At 42.2% G+C, this 27,200-nt stretch overlaps 2 protein-coding genes across 2 annotated transcripts in view; both read right to left on the bottom strand.

Annotated features, from left to right (window-relative positions):
• Nucleotides 1-507: 507 nt before the first annotated feature.
• RBM43 (RNA binding motif protein 43) lies at nt 508-10,710 on the bottom strand. Its single transcript, XM_015410232.1, has 4 exons — nt 10,663-10,710; nt 3,536-3,734; nt 2,901-2,995; nt 508-1,701 (listed from the first exon to the last, which is right to left on the bottom strand). The coding sequence occupies exons 1-4, from the start codon at nt 10,663-10,665 to the stop codon at nt 946-948; spliced, it is 1,053 nt and encodes a 350-aa protein (XP_015265718.1). The 5' UTR covers nt 10,666-10,710; the 3' UTR covers nt 508-945.
• A 4,964-nt stretch (nt 10,711-15,674) lies between these two features.
• NMI (N-myc and STAT interactor) overlaps nt 15,675-27,200 on the bottom strand; it is a 24,138-nt gene continuing 12,612 nt past the window's right edge. The window contains exons 5-9 of the mRNA XM_015410230.1: nt 25,735-25,897; nt 23,563-23,669; nt 21,210-21,399; nt 18,805-18,911; nt 15,675-16,940 (exon numbers count right to left, since the gene is read on the bottom strand). Coding sequence (XP_015265716.1) covers nt 16,740-16,940; nt 18,805-18,911; nt 21,210-21,399; nt 23,563-23,669; nt 25,735-25,897 — 768 coding nt within the window. The 3' untranslated portion in view covers nt 15,675-16,739. The remainder of the gene's footprint in view (nt 16,941-18,804; nt 18,912-21,209; nt 21,400-23,562; nt 23,670-25,734; nt 25,898-27,200) is intronic.

Genomic DNA, 27,200 nt, shown 5'->3' with positions numbered 1-27,200 from the left:
TCTCTTGCTGCTAATTATTCCTGATCTGACCTTTGCATGCCTCTACTGTCCACCTTCCATTCTTCCAGTCCTTCAAGTGAATTCAGATGTAAGAAAAAGGAACCGTTAGAAGAAAAGGATGCACACATGTGGCCAGTCTCCGGTTTCCTCTTTGCCCAGAGTGAAAAACCATTATCACGTTGGGCTAATTCAAAACACCTCTGCAGCGCTGAATTATAAAACCAGTTTTTAATCCAGTGAAATCAAGCTATATACAGAACAAGGATACAAGAACATTCTATACTGTGCATAAACATTAAGAGAAAGAATGTATGGACTTCCAGAAATACAACGTTGTGATATCACTTATTATATAACAAAGTCATAGAAACTGCAGCAAAAGAAAACTTCCAGCTAAACAGGAAGCTGCTGAGAATACTGAATCATTTTGTTCAAACAATGGACATCTTCTTCTGACATCTGTGAAAAAACCTTTAATGAAGCAAGACTGCTCCGTAATTAGTGTGCTGAGGTCATAAGGGACGGAAACAAAAGAACAAGTCATCTTTAAAAAAAAAAAAACATGCTAAGCTATACAGCTTTTATCCCTTCTGATGACCAACTGCTGTTCATTCATTGTCATTCTTGAGATGTTTCAGAGCATGCTTTATTGGCAGAATTAGCCATTACATTCAACACGGCATTGCTGCTTAAAATGTCAGTCTTGCATGGGACTGTCCTGTATAGTCATCTGTATACTCATTTGGGGACATTTAGTTCTGTCATTCTCCCACCCCGTCAACTAATGCAGTGATACTGCAACAGAAACACGTGATGTGGTAACACTCCAACTTAGGTAGGTGTACCTTAAGTCAACTCAAGGCTTACATTTTCAGTGGCAACCACATATTGAATGTAACATTAGGCCTGCCCGAAGAAATCCGGCAACTATCTCCAGCGTTCTTTTCAGAGACGCCCTAGCATTTTATTAACTTGCTGCATAAACTCATAAATGTCAGAAGACGTTCCTATAATATCTATGTGAGTTGAGTACGGAAGAACCAGAACACGGGGGTACTGTGAGCTTACACTCTCACATGCCTGTTCATGTTGACGTTTCTCAGCTCTACTAGATCCTTCTAGGGACAATCTTTCTTTGCGCAAACAGCTTTGTAAACTTGCTGCCAAGTCTTCAACTGTATTTTTGGCTAGTTCTAACTGGCCAACACTTGGGCTAGCAGGGTCATTGTCAAAACAGATTGTGGTAACCTCACCATCTCTGAACACGTGACTGATAACCCCACATTTTTTTAGACTCTCTTGATACATCTTTTCTTGGAATGTTTTCATGTAGAGATATATATCAGTGTCAAGCGCAACAATTAATCCCTCTTTTTTGGTGCTTTGAACAAATTTATTGCTTACTTCTAAGGATAAGTCAGTTTTTGCTAGCCTGGTATTAGGCCTGGGATCTGTTGTGTTCTCTCTTCTCCGAGGCTTAACTTCTGCTTCTGAAACAGAACTGCATAATTTTAACAAAAGCTTATTTTGGAGGGATCTTATTGCTGAAAATGGTCCTTGCACAGTTATCTGTCCATCAGGATGCAATGTTCCAAAGCTCAAAACTGGGAAATTCTTCTTAAGGTCTCCCACAAGATCTTCTAAGGTGGATTTTTCTCTCAAAATAGATAAATCAAGGAGACAAGAGACACAGGTAAAAACCTACAGATAAAACAAAAACAAATGAACAAAAAAACCCTGTTCACATCTGAAAGACAATGCCAAATTATTTTTTTAGCTCAAAGATATCTGTAATACTCCCAATTGCCTCAGCCGTCTCCTCCATACTAAACTTTAAACTGTAAGCTCCATGGGGCAGGGAACTTTAATTAATTTCTGTAAAGCACTATGTACATTAATAGGGCCATATAATAATAAATCAAGAAGGAAATAAATGCATGCTGACAATTTGTCAGTCATACTGTCCCTAACAGAGAGAATACAGAGACGCAGTTCTTTGCTGTCCAAAAAAATATAATCTGGGAGTTATGCTGATAACAAAAAATTGGAAGACTGACTTTCATATTCTGGAGGACATCTGAATGGTTTAACAAGCCATAAAAGAACTGTCTCCCTAATCAGGGGTTTGTTCACATACGCATTGATTACTCTACAAATGAGAAGGTGGGAGGCCTTTGACTGGACCTTCCAGCATTTTTCAAAGTCAAAAGCAGTCAATCAGGTCTGTGGCATGCAGAAAGGATTTAAACACTTTCCACATTCACACGATTTCATCAGTTGAAGCCACCACCACTGCCCTGATTTGTTATTAGCAAAGAAAGGCGCATTCTCTTTGCCTGTCATGTTTTCTTTCCCTGGCAAGTCATCTGAAATCAGAAGGATGGGGGTGCTGGCTTCAACTGGTGAAATCACACAGAGGTAGAAGGGTTACTTACCTTCTCCTCTTTCCTTCCTTGGCACTGTGGTTCCAATCTTAACTGGGAATCTTATTTTTTAAAAAAAAACTCAGGAAGGTCCACAATTAAATAGGATCCCTTTAGCACCTTAGAGCGGGGTCCCCAACCTTTTTGACCCTGTGGGCATCTTTGGGATTCTGGAGTAGCATGGTGGGTGCAGCCACAAAATGGCTGCCACAGAAATACCTTCAGTCACACAGTGAAGATCCCTAAACTGTGATGGCAGCTGCTGCTGAAGCAGCATTTTAAAAAATCTGCACAGCCAATCAACTCTCCAATAGCCAATGTCCACTTTGGATGGAGACTCCATTGCCTTTGAAGAAGGGAGAGCTGATACACACACACACCCCAGAAAGAGTTATCAAATGTGATCCTTAACAACCAGAAGACCTTGATGAACATAACACAATACAGTTCTCAAGTGAAAGGTTAAGTTATTCTTACACTTTCTCTATACAAAGATACTTTCAGAGGATAGTCCATAGGCAGCCTCTTGTCCTGTAGGCTGTGTTCAGCTTTTGCAACGACATTCTCTGCAACTGAGAAGAAATTCAAGGTTACTTTGTCTCCTGGAGGAAAAAGATAATACAAGATAGCAATGCTTTGTTGCTGATCTCAGGGCTGGAATATCTCAGATGTTTTTTCCTCCCACCTTGATGTTTTCCTTTGGGAGTCCCCCACTGCTCAATACGGTCTCCAGATTATTTTATGCACTGTGTAAAATTATTCAGAGGAGAGAGACAGCAGCCTGTCTCTTTACAAGATTAATTGGCAGCAATTTTACTCCCCCAAGGCTTGGCTGCAAAAACTCTCATCTGGCAGGCAGGGGATAGACTTGATTCATGTATGAGTATTTCAAACACCCACACAAACACTCTCTCTAGAGCCTGCTCACATTTATATGTTTGATGAATGGCAGCAAATCCTGAAAGGCTAGAGATTTCAAACCAAGGTATGATCAGCCAGCATGTTTAGAATGCTGGAATTTACAGAACACGAATTCCCTTTCATATTTGACGTTATAAAATTCTGCTTTATGGACAAGGTCCTGAAATTCTATTTCCTCTCTTTGATATTACCTTGCTTGTCTTCAAATGTTATGTATGCAACTCCTTTGGTTGGTGTAGGATAGACTATGTCTTCCACATCTCCACCTTTATTCTTTGACTTCTGAAAATGGATCATTAGTATATCAGCCATGACGTCATCCTCTAGGCGGCCATCTGGAATACCACAGACAACAATGGTTCTTTGTGGCTTGGCAGCTTGTGCAGTGGCCTGTGAAGAAATACATGGGACACCAAAAGTACAAGTTACAGTGACTGACTTCTGCCTGTCTCTGGTCCTCACCCTTAAAGTACACATCTTGTGATCACTTTGGACTCCTCCTAGAAAAGAAGTAGATACCATTTCACCAGTGATGTAAACATTTACATGGTAGATCCTCTCCTAATTTTAAGAACTATGGAGAAAATACAAAAATATGTTCTAGAGCAGGGGTGGCCAAACTTGCTTAACCTAAGAGCCACATAGAATAAACGTCAGATGTTTGAGAGCCGCAAAACATGAACAAATATTACACGTTTTTACTGGGAGATATGCAAATTTGCTTTTTTTATTAACATTAAGACTGCCAAAAATAATAACAAAAGCGGTAAAAGCAGATATTGATGATATTTATTTGTCCAATGATATTTGTTTGCTAACGATGTTTAGTTTCCCCAGCCGCCCTTCCAGGAGCTGCACAATATGGGTGAAAGAGCCGCATGTGGCTCCCGAGCCACAGTTTGGCCACCCCTGTTCTAGAGGATGAAGAGGCAAGTCCAGAACAGAAACAGAAAGATCCAGTGATTTACTGAATTTATAAACTGAAGCTCAGTCCAGATGAAACCGAGGCATTACTAGTAACTGATAAAGCTTCTCAAGGAGTCAGCCTGTCCTGGAGGGGGCTGCACTCTCCCTGAAAGAACAGGGTTGTACCCTGGGGATACTGCGAGATCCTGGTCTGCAGCTAGAGGCCCAGATCTCTTCTGGAGCACATAATGCCTTTTATCAACTTTGGCTGCTATGCCAGCTACAGGAGTTTCTCGGAAACCATGATCTGGACACAGTGATCTATGCTCTGATTACACCCAGGTTTGATTACTGTAATGCACTTTGCATGGGGCTGCCTTTGAAAATGGTCCAGAAACGTCAGCTTGTCCACTATGCACCAGACAGGCTATTGTCAGATACAGGATACTGGAACTGTATCACCCTAGTGCTGAAAGACCTGCACTGCCTACCATTTGTTTCTGGCCACGATTCAGAGGGCTGGTTCTCACCTTTAAAACCATAAATGGATTAGGGCCAGGGTATCTGAAGGACCACTCCTCCCATAGTGTCCATCTCACCTCAGAAGCCCTGCTCTCTGTGCCCCTACTTTCAGAAGTGAGGCAGGCAGAAACCAGACACAGGGCTTTTTCAGTAGTGGCACCTCACTTCTGGAATGCCCTTCCTCTTGAGGGCTTCCCTAATGCCTACATTAGTTTCGTTTAGTAGCCAGACAAAAACATTTCTGGATACTCAGGCTTGTAATTGAGGAGCTGATTTTATACACTGTTTTAGTCTGGAAAGTTAAGTCATCTGTTGTCTGTTTTTATAAGCTATGTTTTGTTTTGTTTTTGTAAGTTGGGCTTTTTAATATTGAACTTTAATACGTTTTACTGTTTTGTTTTTATTGTTTTGATTTTGTAAGCTGCCTTGGGTAGCTTCCCGAAAAGGAAGCATTAAAATGTTCTAAATAATATATATTTAGCATTTTTAATTGCTCTCTTCTTCCATGAAGCCCAGTGTAGCATATATTGTTTCTCCATTCCTCTATTTTATAACTCAAAACAACCCTGTGAGGTAAATTAGGCTGAGAAAGATTGCCAAAGGACACACAGTGAGCTTCATGGCTGACTGGGTATTTGAACCTGGATCTGTAGCACTCAGCTCACACTGGATCAAAAAAACTTTTATGTCGCATTGTATCCTACACTTCCTCCAGGGTACATGAGGGCATGCTTTTCCCACATTATCCTCAAAACAACCCTGCAAAGGTAGGTTAGGTTGAGAGAAAGTAACTGGACCAAGGTCATCCAGCAAAGCTTCCACGGCAGACTGGAGTCTCTCAGACCCTACTCCAGTGCTCTAAGCACTGCACCACAATATCCAAAGTATTACTATAAAATATGAAGCAAACACAGACATAACTGTACAGGCAGCGACTACATTAACAGAATCACACAATGCAAAAAAGAAACCAGCCTATTATCTTGCCCGCTAGTAGGATTACCTAAACCATCTTATTATCCATATACTAATCTCAAAAAACTTGACCTTGCTTTTTTCAAAAGGCATATAGGACTACTTGTAGATTTTGATACTTCATTGTTAAAAGTCATTTAAAAGATTTTATGTGCTGTGGGGGGGGTGTCCTCTTTGTGTGTGGGGGAAATAATAAAAATAATTTTAAAATAAAAATAAACACAACAAATGAGCAAAGTTGCTGAGGAAATTATTAATATTCCTCACTTTCTATTTTCTTTAATATATTTATTTATTTATTGGGTTTATATCCCACCCTCCCCGCGAACGGGCTCAGGGCGGCTTACATTTAAAGTAATTTAAATATATTTTTTCTTTCAAGCAATTACAATGGTAATTACAACGGCTGCTGACAATAAATAGAAAACAAAACCCACAAGACTGATTTTCAAGCGAGGTTTTTAAATGCACCCATGTTTAACTTTTCTCTTGAGCTGTACAATTTTAAGAATTTAAAGCAAAAAAACATTCCTTGCTGAAATAATTGTGTTATTTCAGGAATTTATTGTCTATCACACAGAAATGTAAGATTTTCAGCATGTCCAACCAGAGTGCGGGGAGAGCCATTTGACTTCGGCCTAGAGAGCCTGAAATACAGACGATTGTTGGTTGGTTGGTTTTTTGATAAATTTTACAACTTGTCTCAGCCATTTTGGATGCCTTATTTTATTTTCACGTGTCACTAGGGACTTCAAAAACTGGATGTGTGACCAAGGCCTCTCCGCATGTCTCAGAAGGGCTGATCTTCAGTCCTGCTCCGCTTTCTTCTTATAGAGACACAAAGCTTTTCCTAAAATTGCCTTTCAATCTCATTTCTGTTTGGAAAAGCACATTCTTTGTTCACCTCCATTCCACTGGAATGCTCTGGAGTTTGGGGTTTTTTTAGTAGCCTTACAATGGGCTTGCATTCCATTCCAATATGCTGACATATAGTTGCCACCGCAGGATCAAATCTCTAGATAAGGCTGAGGAGGTGAAAGGAGCTGGGTGAAAGTACTAAGTCTCCACACGCCCCTCTTGAGTGACTTATGTCACTAGCTGCTAAGGATGTGAAAATGCAGATAGCTTTGTACATAATTTGGAATGTCAGCTTATGGGAAGAAACTGCCAACAGCTGCTGACAACTTGCAATGAAAGTCAATTTTACGTCACATCTCTGTGCAAGGTACTGAATGGCTATCCCTCAGAACTTTGCCGTAGTGGGAAGATTTAGACAAACACAGCAGGACTAAAGCCTGAAAACTCTGCTGCAGGCAGGCAATTTTTTTTTTCTGACAAGGAATCAGAACTATCACTGTCTATTATTTCTAGCAGGAGTGGAAAAACAGATCCAAAGAGACAGCTTCTCGGTTTTATCCACAAACTTTTAATCTAAGACGACAGTAGGCCTATTTTTAAGAGACTCTAAAAATTGCTAGAAGCATTCACTTATGTAATTGCCATTTTCTCCAGTATATGATGTCCATTTTAAACTGTGCACAAACGGGATAACTTTTCTTATTAAACTTGATCTTGTTGATTTAATGGGGAGGGGAAATAACAACACAAGGATAATTTTCCTGCTGTTTATTCAGGAAGGAGGGTGCTTACTGTGTCTTTCAGAATTCTCTATATTACATTAAGTAATAGAGGGTTTCCTATATCCTCCTTTATCCCCCTTCACAACCCCAAAAATCCACTTCAGAGTGACAGGATGATCAGGTGAATCAAGAGATCCACCTGCTGGGTCATGAATAGGCTTGTCATTTCCCACCCCCAGCTCGCATTGACCACTGGCACTGTACGGTAAAACTATACAACAGCAACCAACTGGCTAGCAGTCCTATTCACAAGACCTTGCAAAACCATTATTATTATTATCATCATCATCATCATCATCATCATCATCATCATCATCAAAGGCACTGTACTTTCCATCACTCTTTCCACGCCTGCTCAGAAGAGCAGCAGGATGGCAAGGCAAGTTTGCTCAGCAGTTGAGAGAATTCCTTTTGACATGGGCAGGTTCAGAGACTTTGGCTCCTCCACTTTTATCACATGACATCTTGACACAAGCTTCCTTTCTGCAGATTTCAGTTCAATCCTGTGCTTGTAAAGAATGAAGACCACTGGACTAGAGTCATTAGGCAGAGAGCTAGCTGTTGTGACCTTAATTATCTAGGCTGAGCGGTTCCACCTTCTCAGCCCCACCCCAGGACTGCCTTTAAAAGGAGGGAACGGCAACCTGGAAGTGCTGCTTGTTGCTTGGCCCAATTCAAGGGGCTGTTTTTAAACCTATAAATCTTCATGCAGCTTGGGACCCCAGGGTACTTACAGGGCTGCTTTAGTGAAGAGGGAGAACCAGGCAACATAACCCCTTCCTCTTCCATCAGCAGGTTCCCACTGCTGCAGACGTGTTAGTGCAGCCCGGTGGTCCCTGCTTAGGGCGTTCTCACCCACATGGGTTTTTGTCCTACAGCTCCAAGTATCGGAGCATTTATTTATTTATTGGATGTATTAATTGTCCAATCCCTGCTATTGCTGGGCTCCAGGCGATGTACAGTATCCATAAAACACAACCAGATAAAATCATTAAAATTTTAACAACACATATCCGAAGAAAAGAGATGGTGAATAGTAATTCATCCAATTTCAGACTGCCGGCTACTTTGCAGGCAGGGCGGAAGAGGGCAAAAGAAAGATCAATGCAGGAGGAATGAGAAGGGTGCCAGCCAAGAAGGAAACTGCCGCTGTCCTCAACCAAAGGTCCCATTGGACTAGTGGGGAAACGGAAGGAATGAACCAAATCCATATATATCCCCCATGCTCCACAGGCTACAAAACAGAGGCTGTGTGGTTCTCTCTGACAAAGGATATGTCAATGTCACCTGTTTTCGTGTGTTTTGTACCCAAGTGAACCCCAAAGATAACTTGTGTTATCTGCACTGGTCTGATATTGTTCCTCATGGTTTTCATCTTTTGCAAAAGGAGTATCTTGATACAATATGCCGATGAACTGTGTCTCCGGCATCTGGCAGTGTCCCATCTAGGCCATTGTCCACAACTCTTCCTCCAATTATTTTGGCATATTTCCACCTGTCCTCATCAACAGATATCTGTTTGTTTGTTGGGAAGGGGAGTTCTATTTTTACTGACATTACACTCACCCAGCTACCTCTCTGCATCAAAGCTGGGAATTCCCCACCACCACATCCCAGTGTTGTCATCTATATGTGTAAAGGTAAAGGTAAAGGTTCCCTTGCTCGAAAGCCAGTCGAGTCCGACTCTAGGGTTGCGGTACTCATCTCCGTTTCAAAGCCGAAGAGCCAGCGCTGTCCGAAGACGTTTCCGTGGTCATGTGGCCGGCATGACTAAACACCAAGGCTCACGGAATGCTGTTACCTTCCCACCGAAGTGGTACCTATTTATCTACTTGCAATTTCTTGCTTTCGAACTGCTAGATTGGCAGGAGCTGGAACTAGAGATGGCAGCTCACTCCATCATGTGGCAACTCGGGTCTCGAACTGCTGAACTACTGACTTTCCACAGCCTGCAGTTCAGCGTCTTAACCACTTGGGCCACCGCAGCTCTTTACATGTGTAAGAAAGTGAAAAATAAGAACAGCACAAGCAGGATCCATTCAAAACAAGCCTGAAGATTAACCGCACCATGACACAGTTCACTAGCATGGGACATACAGGTTCAAATGCCCATTTAGGATTAAACTACAATTTATATATTTTTTCAAATTCATTTTCTTTTGCAAATGTAATTGCCAGGCTGCTTTTTCAGGGGTGGGGGGGAACTCTTGACCTGTTCACCAGTCCCAAGCTGCTTTTATCCTCACTGGGGAAGCTTTCTTAAAGAGTATAAGAAGCTCAGGGGTACCTTAATTCAGCAAGTACACAGCAGAGGAGGAGCTAAATAACCCCCCCCAAAAAAAAAAAAACACCTGTTGGTTTTGTCCATAAAACAAGATGATTTAGCATATGGGTTTTCCCTTTATACCCAACAATATTTTTTCTCTACTTCATTCCCTCCCACACAAACACTTATTTTTGTTTTCAATAACAACAGCCAGTGAGAGACAGCGTGCCACAGTGGTTAGAGTGCCAACCTGGGGCCTAGAGACCTAAATTAGGGTTACTAGATGTCCTCTTGTTAGATGGTGTCCATCCTCTTTTGGGCTCTATCACAGCTTAAATAGCAGGGATATTTAAAATGAGATTTGTCATAGTGATCATTTGTTTGAAGTAGTCAGTCGGGAAAGATGTGTCCTTTTTTGGCTTTTCAAAATATGGTAACCCTACCTAAATTCAAATCCCTGCTTGCCAGGAAGCTTACCACAACCACAATCCTAAACAGAATTACACCCTACGAATGCTATTGTCTTCACTGGACAATTTATGCTTTTCAGACAAGTAAAACCAGGTGCAGATAGTTAGCACAAGTCACAGAGGCCTCATAACAAAGGAAAGCCGTGTTTCTTAGTCATTACACTATAGGGTTTCATCATTAATGTCAGTTCTACAGCAATCTAGACGAAAAAGTTAAAACGCGTTCCGTAAAACAGAGCCAACACAGACGACCGTTAGTTTTATCACAATTCTGCACTTGACTGGGGGAGGGGGAGCATGGAGCAAGATCAAGCCGACAGCCAGAGTTCTCCGGAGTAAGAAAAGTTTCTCTGGAGGTAGTCTGCTCCTTTGCACGGACTCGAGATCTACTGCGATTGTTTTAGCTTGAAATTAGAAGGGAAATGGGGGAAGAGACAGGCAACGTGAACGACATGCATCCGGACGCAAAACTTCCGCAACTCACAGCAGTGCTGGCAGTAACATGAAAAGATAACATTAAATGAAACACTCGCACTTGCCATAACTCCGCAGATGTCACCTCGCGATCACCCCCACCTTCCCCGAGAAATGCAATTTTTGTTTTCGTTTGGTTTCCGGGAAACCAAAGGGCGTGTGGCAGAGTGTATGCTGGGAAGTGTAGTTCACTGGGACTTAGAGGCCAATAAGAAGCGCTACAATGGGGGAAGATCAACTACGAGACCCAAGAAGCTGCGTTCTCTAGACAGAACGGATGCCTGGAGGAGCCGCGCCCGGTTTTACTTCAGCTGAGAGTAAATGTTTTAATTAAACTTAATGTTTTTTAGAGGAAGGAAAGGGAAAGGTTTTCACTGTCCATCTAAAACGTTCCTGTTTTTCCAAATCAGTCGAACTTGTATCATTCGATGCAATTTCTACGCACTAGTATGTGCTGCTCTTAACATTCTATATGGGACATTATGATTCTTCTGGCCAGTTAGGTCTACCGTCGCCACGCCCCCCTCGCCACCGGCGGGGAATTGAGGAGCTAAGATATAGCCATTAATATGAAATATAACCTTCTCAATTACCAGAGTATCTCTCCATATGTACCATTCTCTTTCCCCAGGGTGCCTCACACTGTATGCAGAAATTCAAGATGCAGCACCTTGTAGGTTAACCAGCACCTGTGTTCTTTTAATAGGACATACATACATCTATTTGTGGATTCTGGGTCAGGTTGCTTAGAAAATCTTCAAATGAATATGATCATGGCAAATGGGTAGCCAAGTTAGTTTGTTGCATCAAAAAGGTGTGTTGAAGGACCTTAAAAACTAACACTATTTTATTCTGGAGTCAGTTTTTGTGGTCAAGAGCGCCCTACTGCAGATCCAAAAGGGAGATGTACTAAAAGGTAGGACAGAACTGTCCATTGGAAACAATGGGAGAGACTTGAAGGCCCACAGGGCCGGCTCCAGGTTTTGCACACTAGGCGAGGCTACCGTCTGGCGCGGCGCCCCCCCCCCCCCCATGAGAGAGGAAGAGGAAGACAGGAAGGGAAGAAGGAAGGAAGGAAGGAAGGAAGGAAGCCACCCCTCCCTCTGTTCTTTGACAAGAAGCACGCCCTCCATAGTTTCTGTGAAAAATCCCAACCCGTAATCTAGCTCAGGGGTCTGCAACCTTTTTGAGCCTGTGGCACCTTTGTAATTCTGACACAGCTTGCTCGGTGCAGACACAAAATGATTGCTGCAGGAGGCGGAACCAGCCAGGAAAGGATGGCTGCAGCATACCTTCAGTCACATACTGACGATCCACGTAACATAGGGGCAGTTTAAAATCGGCACAGCCAATCAGAAGCCTTGCTGGGCTGAAGTCTCACCTGTCCTCACCCACTTTCTTAAAACATTTGGTGGGGTCAAGGAACAGTGTTGGCGGGTGCCATAGTGCCTATGAGCACCACACTGGGGACCCCTGTTCTAGGTGAAGTGTTCTTTAATGTATGAAGATTTAATATCTCATCTCTTTATAGCATGTCACGCTATTTACCCATCCTCACATGCACTCTGATTCCCTCTGGCTTGTCTCAGGCACAGGTGAACAGTTCTCTGCTTCCTGCCTTCCCTTTGACACCCCTGGCCTCCACCTCTCGACACACACTCCTACCCTCTGTTCAGTATGGCAATTACAAGGAGGATTCACAAATGAAAATTTGCCCATACAGTATTAACTGTTGAATAAAACTTGTTTAATATTATCCCTAGTGTATTTTGGCATTCTGATGGCAGCTGGTGGTAGGCAAGCTGCATGATACCATTGTCTGCAGCTGCAGCAGAACACCATGCAGTCTTCTGGTGTGAACTCTGGGCAGGTTGACCATCTGCTGGTATCTTTATCGGCTAATGACAAAAAGTACTGTAGAGGATGTTGTTCCTGTATGTGTACTTTGATAGCCATGGAAAGAAGTTGATGGTGTAATTTCTGGTAGGAACTTGGAAACTGTTTTTGTTTTGTGTTCCTCCTACATTTGCAATTCCTGTGCAAACCAATGTTTACTCCTATCCAGTTTATGGCAAGTTCACTGCATAAGGTACCATATTCTTCTCCTGAAATCACGCTATAGGCATTCAATGTGGTGTATACTCCACAGTCATAACAATTGTTCTGCTGAACAGTGTCCACACAAAATATGATTTTCCACTCTGCATGCCTAAAAGGAACACCTGCTATTTGATGACATGTTGCAGCAGTTGACAACAAGGTATGTTGCTGTGATTGATCCCGATCTTTTGCTGAATCAACAATGATAATTTCTCTTGTCTTGAAGATTATTATGCCTGGTATCCAATGAAGTCCAGTGGTATATAAATTAGTGTTGAAAGGAAGGAGAAAAATGTCCTTGTTGAAAGCCATTGTGCGATCTAGAAATGGATAAAAAAATACTGGGTTTGCCCAGAGCCAGTTTTATATATAGATGTTGGACTGAGTAAAATCTTTTCATTCAGATTTCTTTGGCTGATGAAATTGGTAGTGGCTTCCTCTATGGTATCATCACAGAGCCATGCTCCAGGCTTCAGTGACTCTCTGATATTGGAAGGTATGCTGTTAAACAAATTTCTGTCCATTTCTATGGTTGCTTGATTCCTAGGATTCTCCTGCATCTCACCCTTCTGCTTTTGGAGTCGAATGTGTTGGCAATGCATCTTGTAATGGAGAACCTGGAGTCTGTGTTCCTTCAATTTCTGAAATAGCCAGTATACTCTTATTCTCACCCGTGCCAAACTCAGCAACTGCATATTGTGATGAGCCCAGAACTGAATCAGCTGATGGTACAATGCTATAATCATAGTCCCCCACTCTTGTCTTTTTTCTTCCTGATTTTTGAGATCTGCCTTTCCTTTTTTTCAGAAGCGTGGACAGAGAATAAGTTTGTCAGCTTTCTCCACATAGTCTATTGACATTGCAGCTGCAATAATATGGTAACAGCAACCAGTACTGGCACAGGAACAGACGGCAGGTTCTGGAAGGAGTTTCACAGCCTGCATTTTGCTGCTGTTGATTTCTCTTACAGTAAAGGTAGCACTCTGAGGGCAGAGGGCAACTCCCCCAGAGTCTATATAGAGTTGGGCCAGGGAAATTTGACTTTTTCTGTAACCCTCAGCCTTTGCCACACCTATCTTTGGAGGGGCTTACTTGATTTTATATTGTCAACAATTGCTTCCAAAACATAGAAAGGTGGAAACTGTGACTCTCCTGTTGTTTTTTGCAAGTGGGAAAACTGTTCCTTGAGCGAATAATTTCCAAGACCGCAATATGCCCATTTGAATTAATAAAGAAAAAAAGTTTGCATATAATACATAGCAAGTGCCAAGCAATTTGCGGGCATTTCCTTCCAATCCAGTTTATTCTTTATGACCCTGTTTATGCTTTCGTTGATGTTATAGGATGCTGTTACATCATTTCTGAAGGCTGCAAATTTTTGAGTAAAAAACCTGACTGCATGTTTTGGTATGCTGTCCTTTAGTTCCTTATCAAAGTATTGTTTGAAAGGCTGGTTCCACAGGATGCTGCACTGTTCATACTTGTGTTGATATTCTTCCTGTGATTCTGAATTCAAAAGTAGTGCAATGGTCTTTGAAAACCTCAAGATCATTGTTATTCCCTCCATGCTTTTTAATCCAGATGCTAACATCTCTCATAATGATTTCTGCAATATACATTTGGGATTTATGGGAAGTTCATTTGCAAAGGCTGTACAATACCCCTTTCTCTATCAGTCACAAATGGTATGTCCTTCATATTATCTATACCCAATTTTGTTAAGTATTTCACACAGGAAATCTTGATGGTAGGACATAAATTTCTTCTTATGAAGCAGGAAAGCTAAAGGGAATACTGGATCACCTTTCGGTGTGATATTTCTCATCACTATGGGAGACAAATAGAAAACCCCAAGTTTAAAGGTAGTGTCGTATGAGACAAGCTGGGGCGAGCTGTCATCCTCCCTTGATTAAGGAAAGAAGTGCACACCAGAACACCCCTGCTACTTCCAGGGGCTGTCATTCCACTTTAGGTCCTGTCATTCGAGTCCCAGAACACATCTGCTACCCTCAGGGGCTGTCATTCCACTCTGGGGCCTATCATCCAAGACCCAGAACATTCCTGTACCCCCAGGGGCTGTCACTCTACTTTGTAGTCGCTCATTCCAGTCCCAGAATACTCCTGCTACTTCCAGGGGCTGTCATTCCACTCTGAGGACTATCATTCCAGTCCCAGAACACATCTGCTACCCCCAGGGGCTGTCATTCCAGTCCGAGAACACTCCTGCTACCCCCAGGGGCTATCAATCCACTCTTGGGCCTATGATTCCAAGTCCCAGAATACTCCTGCTATTTTCAGGGGCTGTCATTCCTGTTTGTGGTCTCTCATTCCAGTTCCAGAACACTCTTGCTACTTCCAGGGGCTGTCATTCCACTCTGGGGCCTCTCGTTCCAGTCCCAGAGTAGTCTATTTGGGCCCAGAGACCTTAATGGAAAATCCATTCTGCATTTTATTTGCAACTCTACTTGTACCGTAATATATTTCAATGGAGCCCGTGCAAGTTAATAGGCATTCCTGGCTCCCATTATTTCCAATGGGCCTTCAAGTCTCTTCCACTGTTTCCAATGGTCAATCCTGTCCTTCCTTTTAGCACATCCCTACAAAGTGGCTTGATGGAGAGTTTATTCCTTGTGTGGGAGGGGAGATTGGAAGATACTTGTTTTGCCCATTCAAAATGTGCTGTTGCCTAATTAAAGACAGAAAATAGAATGTTAAACAAATAATTACTTTGGACAAATACTTCCCAGCAAAATAATTACTTTATAACTTTAGGTTTGAAGTTCTTTGGTCATGACATGGATAGCATTTTCAGCGTGGCTCCTCTGAAGGTATACTAGTGAGATCAAAGCTTGAAACGTCTCACCCTAACCTACTTCACAAGCTCATTGTGAGGAAATGCAGGACAATCATAAGTGAATGCTGCCCTAAGGAATATGGAGGCAGGATATAAATAAAATGAACTTTTCAGAGCCATAAATAAATATTTAAAGAAAATGTTTATTGGGAAGAACAAAGTAAATTCGAAGGAATTTGGCTCATTTACTCTAAGAAAGAAGCTCTGGCCAGAAAAACACAATCAAAAGGCCACTGTAGACAGAGTTTGAGATTTTGGGTTTGTGTGGTGGGGGGCGATCACCACCAAACCTGAACAGGAAGAATTGCATAGTGCCATTGCTCCCACCATGACAGGAAAGAAGGTCTGCTGTGTTAATCTCTTAAAAACATAATTGCGTTCAACTCCCAAGACAGTACATAGCAGATGTGAATGGGCAGATCCTATATTCTATAACATGGTCAAAGCTTCCAAGAACCTTGACTGTGTATTAATGACATCACTCAGAATAAAAGCTATTGCAAAGCAATACAGGTGTGGGAAGAGAATGAACAAGTCTGAGGCATGAATCCAAGTACTTCCTCATATGTACTAGAGATCTCTAGATTCTCCCTTCTGAATACAACTCCTTGTACCCCAACAAGGAGTGGGTTCCATGGGGAACAGAAAGATATGGGGGGAAAGGGCTGAGAAACCTCCAGGGACTCACCAGCACTCCTCTGCATGCACAGAGATATTGCCTATACCCCTGTAATCATTTTCATGGTTCTTGTGTACTTGAAGCATGTGAACCTATATTAACAATATGTGACTGGATTTTGGATTAAGTGATGTAATAAACAGAGACTGAAGATATTGCTTGCAGAGTAGCACACCCATGCTCAGATACTTGCAGACCATAAAGCACCTCTCCCCATTATTACTTGTGGCATTCCATCTCCCAATCGCTTGAACAGCCACAATGCCATTGCAGGTAAACAAAATTAAGGCACTGGGTAGCTAAAACCAACAGGCTAGTTATGACAAATGAACCCTCCTGCTTCTAAGGGACTTAGCCATGACTAACTGCAAGCTGGATCACAGACATTTGCATTGGTGGTGAATGGGACACTGTCAAGGGCAAATAGTCAAAATTACAGGATAATTAAAATTGTTCTGTGAAACACATGGCAAAAAGGTGAAAGTGAGGTAGGTTTCGGTCACAGCCTGTCATATAACATTCTCCATATCTGTCTCAAAGTAAGCGACTTTGGTTCCTTCTGAAATGTATCTGATGTATTCAACTTCCCCGCCACCATTACTGGGTTTCTGGAAGTGGATTGCTATCATATCCTGAATGTTCTCTTCATCTTCCGCCATGTCCTCAATGTCTGTCAACAATAATGTCCTCTTGGGTATTCCTGAAAACATCTGACAAAAGGGAAGGGGAGAAAAAAGCATACTGCATATACTTGTTCCAGAAAGAAATTGATGTAGTGCTGCTGTTGAGAACCAAGAGCTCATCCCACTGTTCTGTTCATTGTAGTTTTTTAAAAGTCTATAAATCCCTTGCCAGTACTGATTTGCAGCACTACAGAAACTAGCAGGTCCAGCCTGAACTCCTTTGCCCAGAAATAATTCTACTGAGCTCTGTGGAACACACTCTCAGGACTGCAGCCTCAGACTTACCATCATTATACTCAGAGGCTCTGACAGCTTTAAGACCCCTCTAAGATCCAGCCCTCTTGTCAGAACATGACTGCTCTCTGGAATGGGGTGGAGGTAGCAACCCAGTTAAAGATATACATGAGTTAGAGAAGACTCAAGAGTCCTCTCGAGTGCTTTTATTCACTTAGGAAACATTTTAACAAAAAAATTACCTCACAAAATGTCTTAAAATATTTTTTATCTTCGTATTTCACCAACTTGGGTAACAGTTTGTGAAACTTTTGTCTACATCCCACCACTACCACCAATTTGTGACAGGCCATTTCTATCAACTGAGGGGACCTACAAAGCCTCCTATGAATTTGGGGGAACCAGGTTTATTTTAAATTATAAACCTTCCCCTCAGTTACCAGGCATTCTAAAGGTAGCGAGTGTGTAGGCTTTGGGTGAGCTGCCGTGAGGTAAGTTTAGTGGTGATTAAACAGAATATGGAGATCACTGAGGCAGGAATGTACAAACTGCTGATGCTTTAACTGCTTTGCAAAAAACAAAAGGGAGAACCACGATTCTTTGATGTGACTGAGTGCTGCAGGTCAGGTGGCTTTTGGCTCTTGAAGCCATTGTCCAAGTAACTGTACCAGACTGTTGCTTGGAGTTTTAGAAACAAACAAACAAAATGTATACATGTCCCCTCCCAGTGTCTCAAGCCCTCATTACTGCCCAGCAGAATAAAGGGAAACCTGTAAACTTTTCAAGAATTCCTAAGAGTTGTAAACCCATCCACTTCATTCTCTAGAAACCAATCTTGGTATTTCTCAAGTTATATAGAAGAGATGTTCAAGTAGCACCTAACAACATGTATTCCACCATGAGCCACAGCTCGCTTCCTCAAATGCTATGGGAAGGAATTCATTTTGGAGATTTTTATAACCAAAAATCACAGAAGGGGGGGGGGGGGAGCCCTGGGGCAGAAAGTGGCTTTGTGTGAATCCTGTCATAAATTTTGTGGTTATAAAAATCTCCAGTTTTCTTCCCATCGCTCCTGAAGACGTGTGCTCTGGATGACAAAAGCTCATGTGGGAATGAATACTCTTCAACTTCAAGATGCCACTGGACTGTTTTCTTTTACTACAATAGACTAACATTGTACACCTCTGGAATTCTCAAATTAGCCATCTCCCAGCCTGAAAGGCTGTCGTCAAACAACATCATAGTAGGAGAGAGGGTTCTTTGATTCTACAATCAGCTATTTTTTTCTGTGCCGGCTTCACAGTCAGGAACTTGCCTTTAATTTCTTAATAGTGCATGATATGCAAATTTGACTTCAGTGAACACGCAGGAATGTCAACCCTTTTAGGAACACCTCTGACATTTAGTTTCCTTCCTAATACTGGAAACTCAGCCCTTTTGTCCTATTATGTGTGAAGAAATGTGCTGCCAGGAAAGGGGAAAGGAAAACAGCTATTCTTACATACTGAGGCTGAAAATCTGTGCACCCATGTAGGAAGAATTCCCACTGAATTTAGCAGATGTGTGCTTCCAGTTAAATATGCATAGAATGTGGTGATACATGTAGGTCAGACTGATTACTACCTCCAGTTTACCCATCCTGGTACTATTGACTTACCTCAAATCTTTCCAGGTACTTTTCTACAACAGGGGAAATTGTAACTATATATGTCTGTTCACTTGTATGGAAAGGGTACTCTGCCCATTTCACAATGTTGTTAGCAACTAGAATTTAAAAGAAAATAAAGAAATGAGGAAACACAATACACCCAAATACCTCTGAAGAGAAACACAGAGAAGCTCTACATAGAGTTACTCCAGTCTGCACTGTTAATATCATACAGGATTAGATCCAAAACAGTATATTTAGAATGGCTCTATCTGTTGTTAAGTCTGGATGCTTTTTAAAACTGGAACTAATATTTATTACCAATACCAACAGTTATTGAATACCAAAGCACAGGACCATTTCCAAGCACTTAAAATCAACAGGACTATGGCTGAAAACAATTAAACTGAAGGAAAAACTAAACAGAACATGACTGTCTACTTTCCCATCTCAAAGGACAAATTTCACTACAATACAAGTAAGTAGTAGTGTTCGGCCTATCACCACTGAACAGCAGCTGAGGGGAAGGGGACCCACATGGTTACTGACAGGTATAAAGAAAGGACAGAGGACACAGGGAGGCCAAGGTGACATTTTATAGGCAAAACCCCAAAACAATCCCTGCATTCGTCATCTGGCAACCCTCATTTCAGCAGGCACTTTCAAAGCAGTATAAAAAGCTATCATTTGAGATAGTTTGTGTCTGAGTATGTTGGTGCACAAAAAGGGAGACATGGAAATTTGTCACCAGTAGGGGTGTGCAATTTTTTTAATCACTATTTTTCAGTTCAGTTCAACTGGACCCGAAAAAAATTCAGTGTTTCCAAAAAATTCCAGATCTCAATATCGGTATGATCCAGAATTTTTCAGAAATCCCATTTTGGGGGGGGTCCAATAGACCTATAAAGAAAAAAACCGATAAAAAAGCCAGCCCGATCCTAGGGCTGGCTTGACTTCTTTTGCAGTACAGTTTAAGCCACGCTGCAGGAGAAGCTGGCCCCGGGATATGCATGGGGAATTTTTTCAGGGTCCCTCCCCCCCAGTTTTCCTTAGAAAGCCTGATACATTTGGGAAGCCAAAATATACCCCCAAAATACTGATAATATATTTTTGGGGTATCTTTTTGGCTCAGGTAGGTCCGAATGCACACCGCTAGTCACCAGTGAACAGCTTCCACCCCAATAGTCCAGAGACTGCTGCAAAACCATTCTCTATCTTTTGTTAATATTTAGTGTCTAAATTGTTCAGTGCTTTTGAAATAGACACAGTTTTATGACAAATAATAATAATAGTTGTTATTGTTTAATTTTAACTGCCCTCCAAAGTACTAAGTGTTGCTGTTCTCTCTGCCTGCAGGCTTACAATCTAAAGATATCAGAGAATGAGCTGAGAGAACAGTTATGGTGGGGGAGAACATCATTAGTTTTTTCAATTTCCTTTTATGAAATGCAGGTTAAGACATAACTGACACAGATTCAAATGTGGAGCTACAGAGTAAGCACAAGAAAGGGGTATTGTTTAGACATTAAAAGCTTCACAATGTTGAGAACGAGAGGCACACTAAACCAGTTGCTGGGAAATGCATGGTCTGAGTTCTGAGCAAGGGTCCCCCTCTTCTCATATAGTTTTGCTCTGAGGTGGAGCATAAGAAGAAGAAAGGTAAAAATGAGAAAATAATACAAGAGTTCTGCAATGAATTCAAAAAGGATGGAGAGCTATTGGCACTTTCACACACAGAGAGAATAATGCATTTTCAATCCACTTTCAGTGCCGTTTCACACAGTAAAATCCAGTTGCAAGTGGGCTGAAAGTGCATTTATCAGCATGTATGAAAATGCCCATATGAATTTCAGAAAAGTTTTTAAAGTTCCTTTGTTCCCGCACAGAGTCTTCTTGAGTAGCAGAGTAAACAGAAAGGGTACTTCCTCATTCAACAAAACTGATCTAGGTTGGGAATCCTCCAAACAGATTCCATAATTTGTGAATTTAGCAAATAGTTCAGAAAGGTGGCAAGCAGGTGATTATACGCTAGCCACACTCCCATGTGATACTGAATGTCCACTATCACTACCCAGTCAGGGTCCACTGCCTTAAAGCCTGTTCCAACTGCTTCTAAGAATTACATATTGCAGCAGACTGAGTTTCTTCTCAGTGAAACATGACAGAAGAAACTGCACTTGGCATACAGCTCCCAGTTGTGAAGTGAATGGCGTTATGCTTTGTATCCAAGTTATCACAAGTAAAGTTTACTGAAATTCTTGCTCATAAAATCAGACCCATAAATTCCGATCTTGGATTACTTTATCAATACATGAAATCACACAGTAACAACTGAAAATGGCAATGCCAAAGCAACATTGTCAAAAGGGAATCAGATCCTGTAAAATTAATCAATGAAATGTTTCAGAAATTACCTCCAGGCTGGGCAAATGTAATGAGGGCCATCTGGGACCGTCTGTCATATGTCACATCCTGCACTTCTCCTCCTCCCCGTTTAGTTTTGCTGAAATTCAGTTCCAACTTGTCTCTTACCCATTCATCAGGGATCCGTAGATTGGGGATGTTAGAAACATTAATCTTCCTTTGAGAAATTTTAACATGGAGCTGGGGGGGGGGATTCAAGCCAGTTTCAAAATCATACATTGAAATAAAATCCAGAAGGATACACATGTTTGCTCAGAGCACCAAAAATTACCACGATCATGCCATTAAATTCCATAGGCAAGATTCTATTCTCACTGCCTGGACAAGGAAGGCCAACTGCAGCTGCAGAACTGGAAATTCATCAAAAATTTAACAGTAAGGGATAAAGTATGTCTGTAAATCTGGATTAGAGCACAACAACTAGACGTCAAGGAAGAAAACTTATGCCCCCATTTTTCCCTAATAACTTTTTTTAAAAAAACCAACAAATTCATTTGAAATTTTGAGGATTGCCTTCATAATATTTTGTCCTGGAATTAGTAAAATATTTATGATAAGGTTTTAATCACTGAAACAAATTCTAACAGCTGTGTAGTATAAAGATTTTTATGTAAGACAATTTTATGTAGCATAATCTATAGCATAATGACCACTCTTGTGTATATTGTAGATATTTTCTGCACTTAGAAGGTGCTTTGCTCCCTCTAAACTGTGGAGTCTTGTGAGCGAGCAATTTGGCTACTGCATAAATTAGTTTGCTCTGGATCCATCCTTCCTGAGCTAAGATAAAAATCTGTGAGCTGAAGAATAGAAAACTGTGAGCTAGCTCACACTAACTCAGCTTAGAGGGAACACTGGCCGCCACCATCATGAGATGAACGATGCGAGGTCTCCTACACTTGTAGGTTGCTCTTGACTTTCTCTGGTGACTTCTGTGAAGATGCTGACTCCCTTCTCTTGCTCTAACCTTCTGTGGTCACCTGTTTCACCTATCTCCTGAAAGGACTGTGAGAAATAAGCACTGGTGGTCTTAGGGATACATAAGAACATAAGAGACACCAATGTTGGATCAGGCCAAAGGCCCATCCAGTCCAAAACTCTGTCACACAGTGGCCAAAAATACTAGGTGCCACCAGGAGGTCCACCAGTGGGGCCAGGACATTAGAAGCCTCCCACTGTTGATCCTCCAAGCACCAAGAAGACAGAGCACCACTGGGGCCCTGGGCAAAAGTCAAGGATGCCCCCCTACAACCCTCTTTATTCCCACCATCACGTACCTTATCACCTGTGAGCTGTTTGCTGTGGCAGGAGTGGGCAGCACATAGTATGAGAATGGCTGCTACACAGACTGCAGGCAACCGGGACGAAGAGATGGGTGCTGCACAACACCTGCTAGCTTAGTGAGTAGGCAAGTGGGCAGGCACTGTGCGCAGTGCCCCCTCTCCCTGTTCCCCTTGCCTCAACACAGTTGCCCAATGCCAGGGCAGGGCAGTTGCATGGCAGTCAACCTCTGTCCCTCACCATTGCCTCCAGAGTCACTGCTGTGGCTGCAACAGCTGCAGAGGGCAGGGGCAACGAGGGAAGCTGCACAGCAGCCAGGGGGGCCCAGCATGCAAAGTACTGTCATTGTGGGTAGCAAAGCTGCAGGGGAGAAGATATTCATTTCGGCTATCAAAGGTGATGTTCTTAGCTACCAAAGGAGGCACCAGTTTCCAGACTGTGCTCTCTCTCTCTTTCCCGCGGGGCATATCTGCAATTTCATTTGAACAAAACTAAGGCATTTATTGTTTCAAATGTCATAAATATGCCAACAATTCAGTTTTATATGCAACGCTGAATGATGCAATATATGTTCTCTATGTAGTCAAATAACTATAGGGTTCATAAAAATGTAAATAGTACAGGTATTTTCACTTCCCCCAAAGTTTCCAGGGTCTTTCCCAGGGAAACAAAAGCTGGGGAAAGCATCTGATTCTGAGGTGAGAATATTCTAAGATTACAAAAACTGTGACTAAAGTATCATGAAATTTAAATAGAATTAATTAAATGAGAATCCTTGGTGTAATGTCTGACACAGATTACTATGTGGGTCCCTCCCAGTCCCATGGACAATTTCCTTACCAGTACTGGACTCCAAGAACATTCACATCTGTGTCACTCAAGACAAAGTGATGGAGCCCAGTACAATGCATGTTTACACAGAAATGAGTCCCACCAAGGTAAATCAGATTTACTTCCAAGCGAGTATGCATTAGATTACAGCTCTTTTTTTAAAAAAGTATGTATTAGGACAACCTCTGTATTAGGTCCTCTGAAAACCTTTCATAATGACTTCTCAGTTACCTGAAATGTTATTCCCATCTCTAGTTCGACAGGCCGGGCTCTCACAACGGTGTCTGCATTCTCCAGTTTCACAGTATGTTGAGACTTCTGGAGCAGTTCCTGGGCAACTGAAAGGGCAGCACATCATTTACATGATCATGGACTCATGGGTTCTTAAGACTGTGTACCTCAAAAAAGTTCCTGAGTGATGGAATGCTTGTTGCGGGAATACACACAACACACCAAGCAGCAGTTTTTCTGGATAAGGAAAGCTCAGTAGGGATGGATCCAAGTAGGGTTTTTTGTTTTTCTAAACTCTCTCACTTGTTTTTAACGGCTGTAGCTTGCATAATTTGAAGTTTAGAAGTCTGCCCCATTAGGGACACCATAGTCTGTTACTGGGCAGATTAGATCCCTCAATACTAAAAGGAAAGGGGAGAAGAGAAGCAAGAGGAGAAAGTAGGCTGTAGGACAGACGGAAGAATAAAGCTCTATGTTAAGAATCTCACCTTGTGTTATCTCCTTGCTTGCACCAAACCAGAGAACACTCACCCAGTTCCCCTCACTACTAAAGGACCCATCCCATGTGGCTTTTGCACATACAAATACCATGGTCCCCAGAATAACATTTTAGTCATCAAATGAGACCCATCCTTCCTTTTTCACTAGCAGCAAAGCTGGTTGGATCCAACCCATATCCCTCCTTTTCCACAGCAGATGCCATTACAGGATTGGACCCCATGGAAGATTTCTGCATATGCATAAGTTCTTGCACAAATGAAAGGGCTAAAATTATTCCTCATTGCCTGTTTGCATTAAGTGAAAGCAATTGTGTCCCTACTCTCTTTTCCACCTATGGAAGACATGGTGTCATGGAGTACTCCAGTTCCACTCAGGCAGACTCTTTGGAGGACAAGGAGTCCCTCTCAGGCCCCGAGAGCTCCTAGCAGCAGGCCCTTCTGAACGCTCTTTCTGGCAAACCCATCATCCTTCTCCAGCAATCAGGTCTCGACTCTTCCCCCAGAGAGCCAACAGGCCAGGAACCACGGAAGGAGCTCCTGCACCCTGCAGGCACCACCTTGTGGAGCCACTGTAAGAACTCTGACAAGGTCCTGCACCCACAAGGGCTTCCCTAGAGCCTTGGGATTAGAGACGAAGGATGACTAGAGCGCAGGCAGGTACCCCATGAAGGAACCTACAATGTACAGCCTTGGATCTGCCTCACTCCTCCAGCCTTTCCCAAAAAGTTGAGGTGCAGTAGTTCATGCCAGGAGCCAGGCTCTAGCCAGGCTTTCGGGAAAGCCAGGGATCCCAGCCTCTTATATAAGAGGCCGTATGGGTAGGGCGGGATATAAATCCCAAAAATAAATAAATAAATAAAATATAAGCCTCCAGAAGTGTAGAAGCTTTGGTGGTCAAACAGCTTCCATAAGGCTTCTTGTTGTCTCCTTGATGCCTGACTGCCTGCCTGCCTGCCTGCCTGCCTGCCTGCCTGCCTGCCTGCTAGAGATCAGCTCAAGGCACACAGCTCAAGGTACTTCTCATGCAATTTCAAAGACAAATCTCAATAAAAACCTTGACAATTATATGATCTACATTTCATTATTCCATATACATTATTTTATCAAAAATTATATAGAAGATACAGAAAGGTAAAAGAACAATAAGTGCTTACAGCTAGCGAACAGAGAGTTTTTTCTCCCTCTCCTTTAATACTAGAACTTGGGGGTGCCCAATGAAGCTGATGGGAAATAGATTCAGGACAGACAAAAGGAAATACTTCTTTACTCAATGAGTAATTAATCTGGAATTCATTGCCAGTGGGACATAATGATGGCCATGGGCACAGATGGCTTTTAAACAGGGTTAGCCATATTCAGAGAGGTCCATCAATTGTTGCTGGCCATGGTAAACTACAGGGAACCCATGTTCAGAGGCAGCAAACCTCTGAATACCAAGGCTGGAAGGCAGCATCAGAGGAAAGTGTCAGCCTCTGTGCCCTGTTTGTTTGGCCCTCGAAGGCAACTGGTTGGCTGCCTGTGTGAAACAGGATGCTGGACTAGATGGACCAAGGAACTGATTCAGCAGGCTCTATTATGTTCTTATGTTCTTAACCTTTCCTTACATATGAATGAAAGAACTTGTTTAACCCAAGACTCTTTCTAGTCTTGTGATGAAATATACTCTTCATACCACTTTCTTCTTCAAATGTGATAAGAGCTTCGCCTCTGCTCAGTCTGAATGGGATGTTTGCAGAGCCATCAAAAAAGCAGCAAATGTTGTTATACGTCTCTTCATTCTCAACTTTCTCCAAGTGTGTAAATGTCACGTTCGTCTCGGATATGGATCTTTTAAGCTAATATGTTAAAAGCAAAGCAGAAGACAATATATAAATGATTTATTAAACCTATTTTTTTTAAGTAATTAGTGTATTGGGTAAAGGACGGCACTGTAGATCTCTGAAGTGCCCGCTTCTTTCTAAGATTTGCCAGGCCACCAAATAAAAGCTTAGGATGGGGAATAAGCTCACTGTTAGTAATATCAAGTCATGACTTTATGCCACCAGTGCAGGTTTAATACTTGGAGACTGCATAGGGCAATGCGGACATTTGTCACTGCATCCCATGCTTCCTCTATAACAGTTCACAGCAGTGTTTAACTTTGTATGACTTCTGATTGGTTGTTAATACTTTGTTCAAGGCCATGCATCCTGACCAGGTTGGTCTGCCAGTGAGCTTCATAGGTGAGGGCCAAACTAGAGATGATCCATGATCAGGATCTCCCACTTTTTAAAGTTTAAAGCAGTCATTGAAGGGGGTGAGGATCAAATAGGAGCTGTGGCATTATGGGGGATGCTTAACCCTTTCCCCCTGTACCACTTTCCCAAGCAGCTATGTTCCCTATTGTGGGAAATCATACACATACTAATAAAAAATGTTTGGGGAGGAAACTATTTAGACCAGAGGTGTTGAACTCATTGGTTACAAGGGCCAGATCTGACATAAATGTCACTTTGTCGGGCTGGGCCATGTGTGCCGTAAAATGTAATGCTAGGAGAGATAAACTGTATAAAGGCTATTTCAGATGTGGAATGGCAATAGCAGGCTTGATTGGATTAGGTGTGATATGCTGAGGGGTAGTAGGCATGGAGATATCAGCATTGGTAATGAGACAGGTAACCTAGGTCTCAATGTGGTACAGGAGGATTCAGTCCAGGAGGATGCAAAGAATGGAAATAAGTCTGAAGAAGTGAGCAGTGACTCACAAAAGCACATACCCTACCACAAATTTTGCAACTGATAATGAAGCTCAAGACAATGCATCCTTCTGGAATGAATTGAGACCTAGATTTCTTCTCTCATTACGAGTTCCCGCGACTGTCATTTGGCATCTAAAATCACTCCACTCTCCAAAACATAAGGACAGATGAACTCACATTTTAGCTGTATATGAAGAAGTGAGAAGTGACTCATGAAAGTTCATGCCTAGCCACAAATTTTGTTAATTGTTAAGTTGCTACAGGACTCTTGCTCCCTTTCTCTAATAAAGAATGCAAGCTGTGCTGTTAGGTTTTCCCCCCCCCATCTGTTAGAAATGGAAAGGGGGATCTCTCCAAGTGCCATGGGACACCATCTCTCTCTCTCGCATGCTGTCTCTGG

The sequence above is a fragment of the Gekko japonicus genome, unplaced genomic scaffold (assembly GCF_001447785.1).
Source record: "Gekko japonicus isolate JY-2015 unplaced genomic scaffold, Gekko_japonicus_V1.1 scaffold1167, whole genome shotgun sequence".
NCBI classification, from domain to species: Eukaryota; Metazoa; Chordata; class Lepidosauria; order Squamata; family Gekkonidae; genus Gekko; species Gekko japonicus.
Note: the sequence above shows the minus strand (reverse complement) of the source record. Positions and strands in the feature narration are given on the sequence as shown.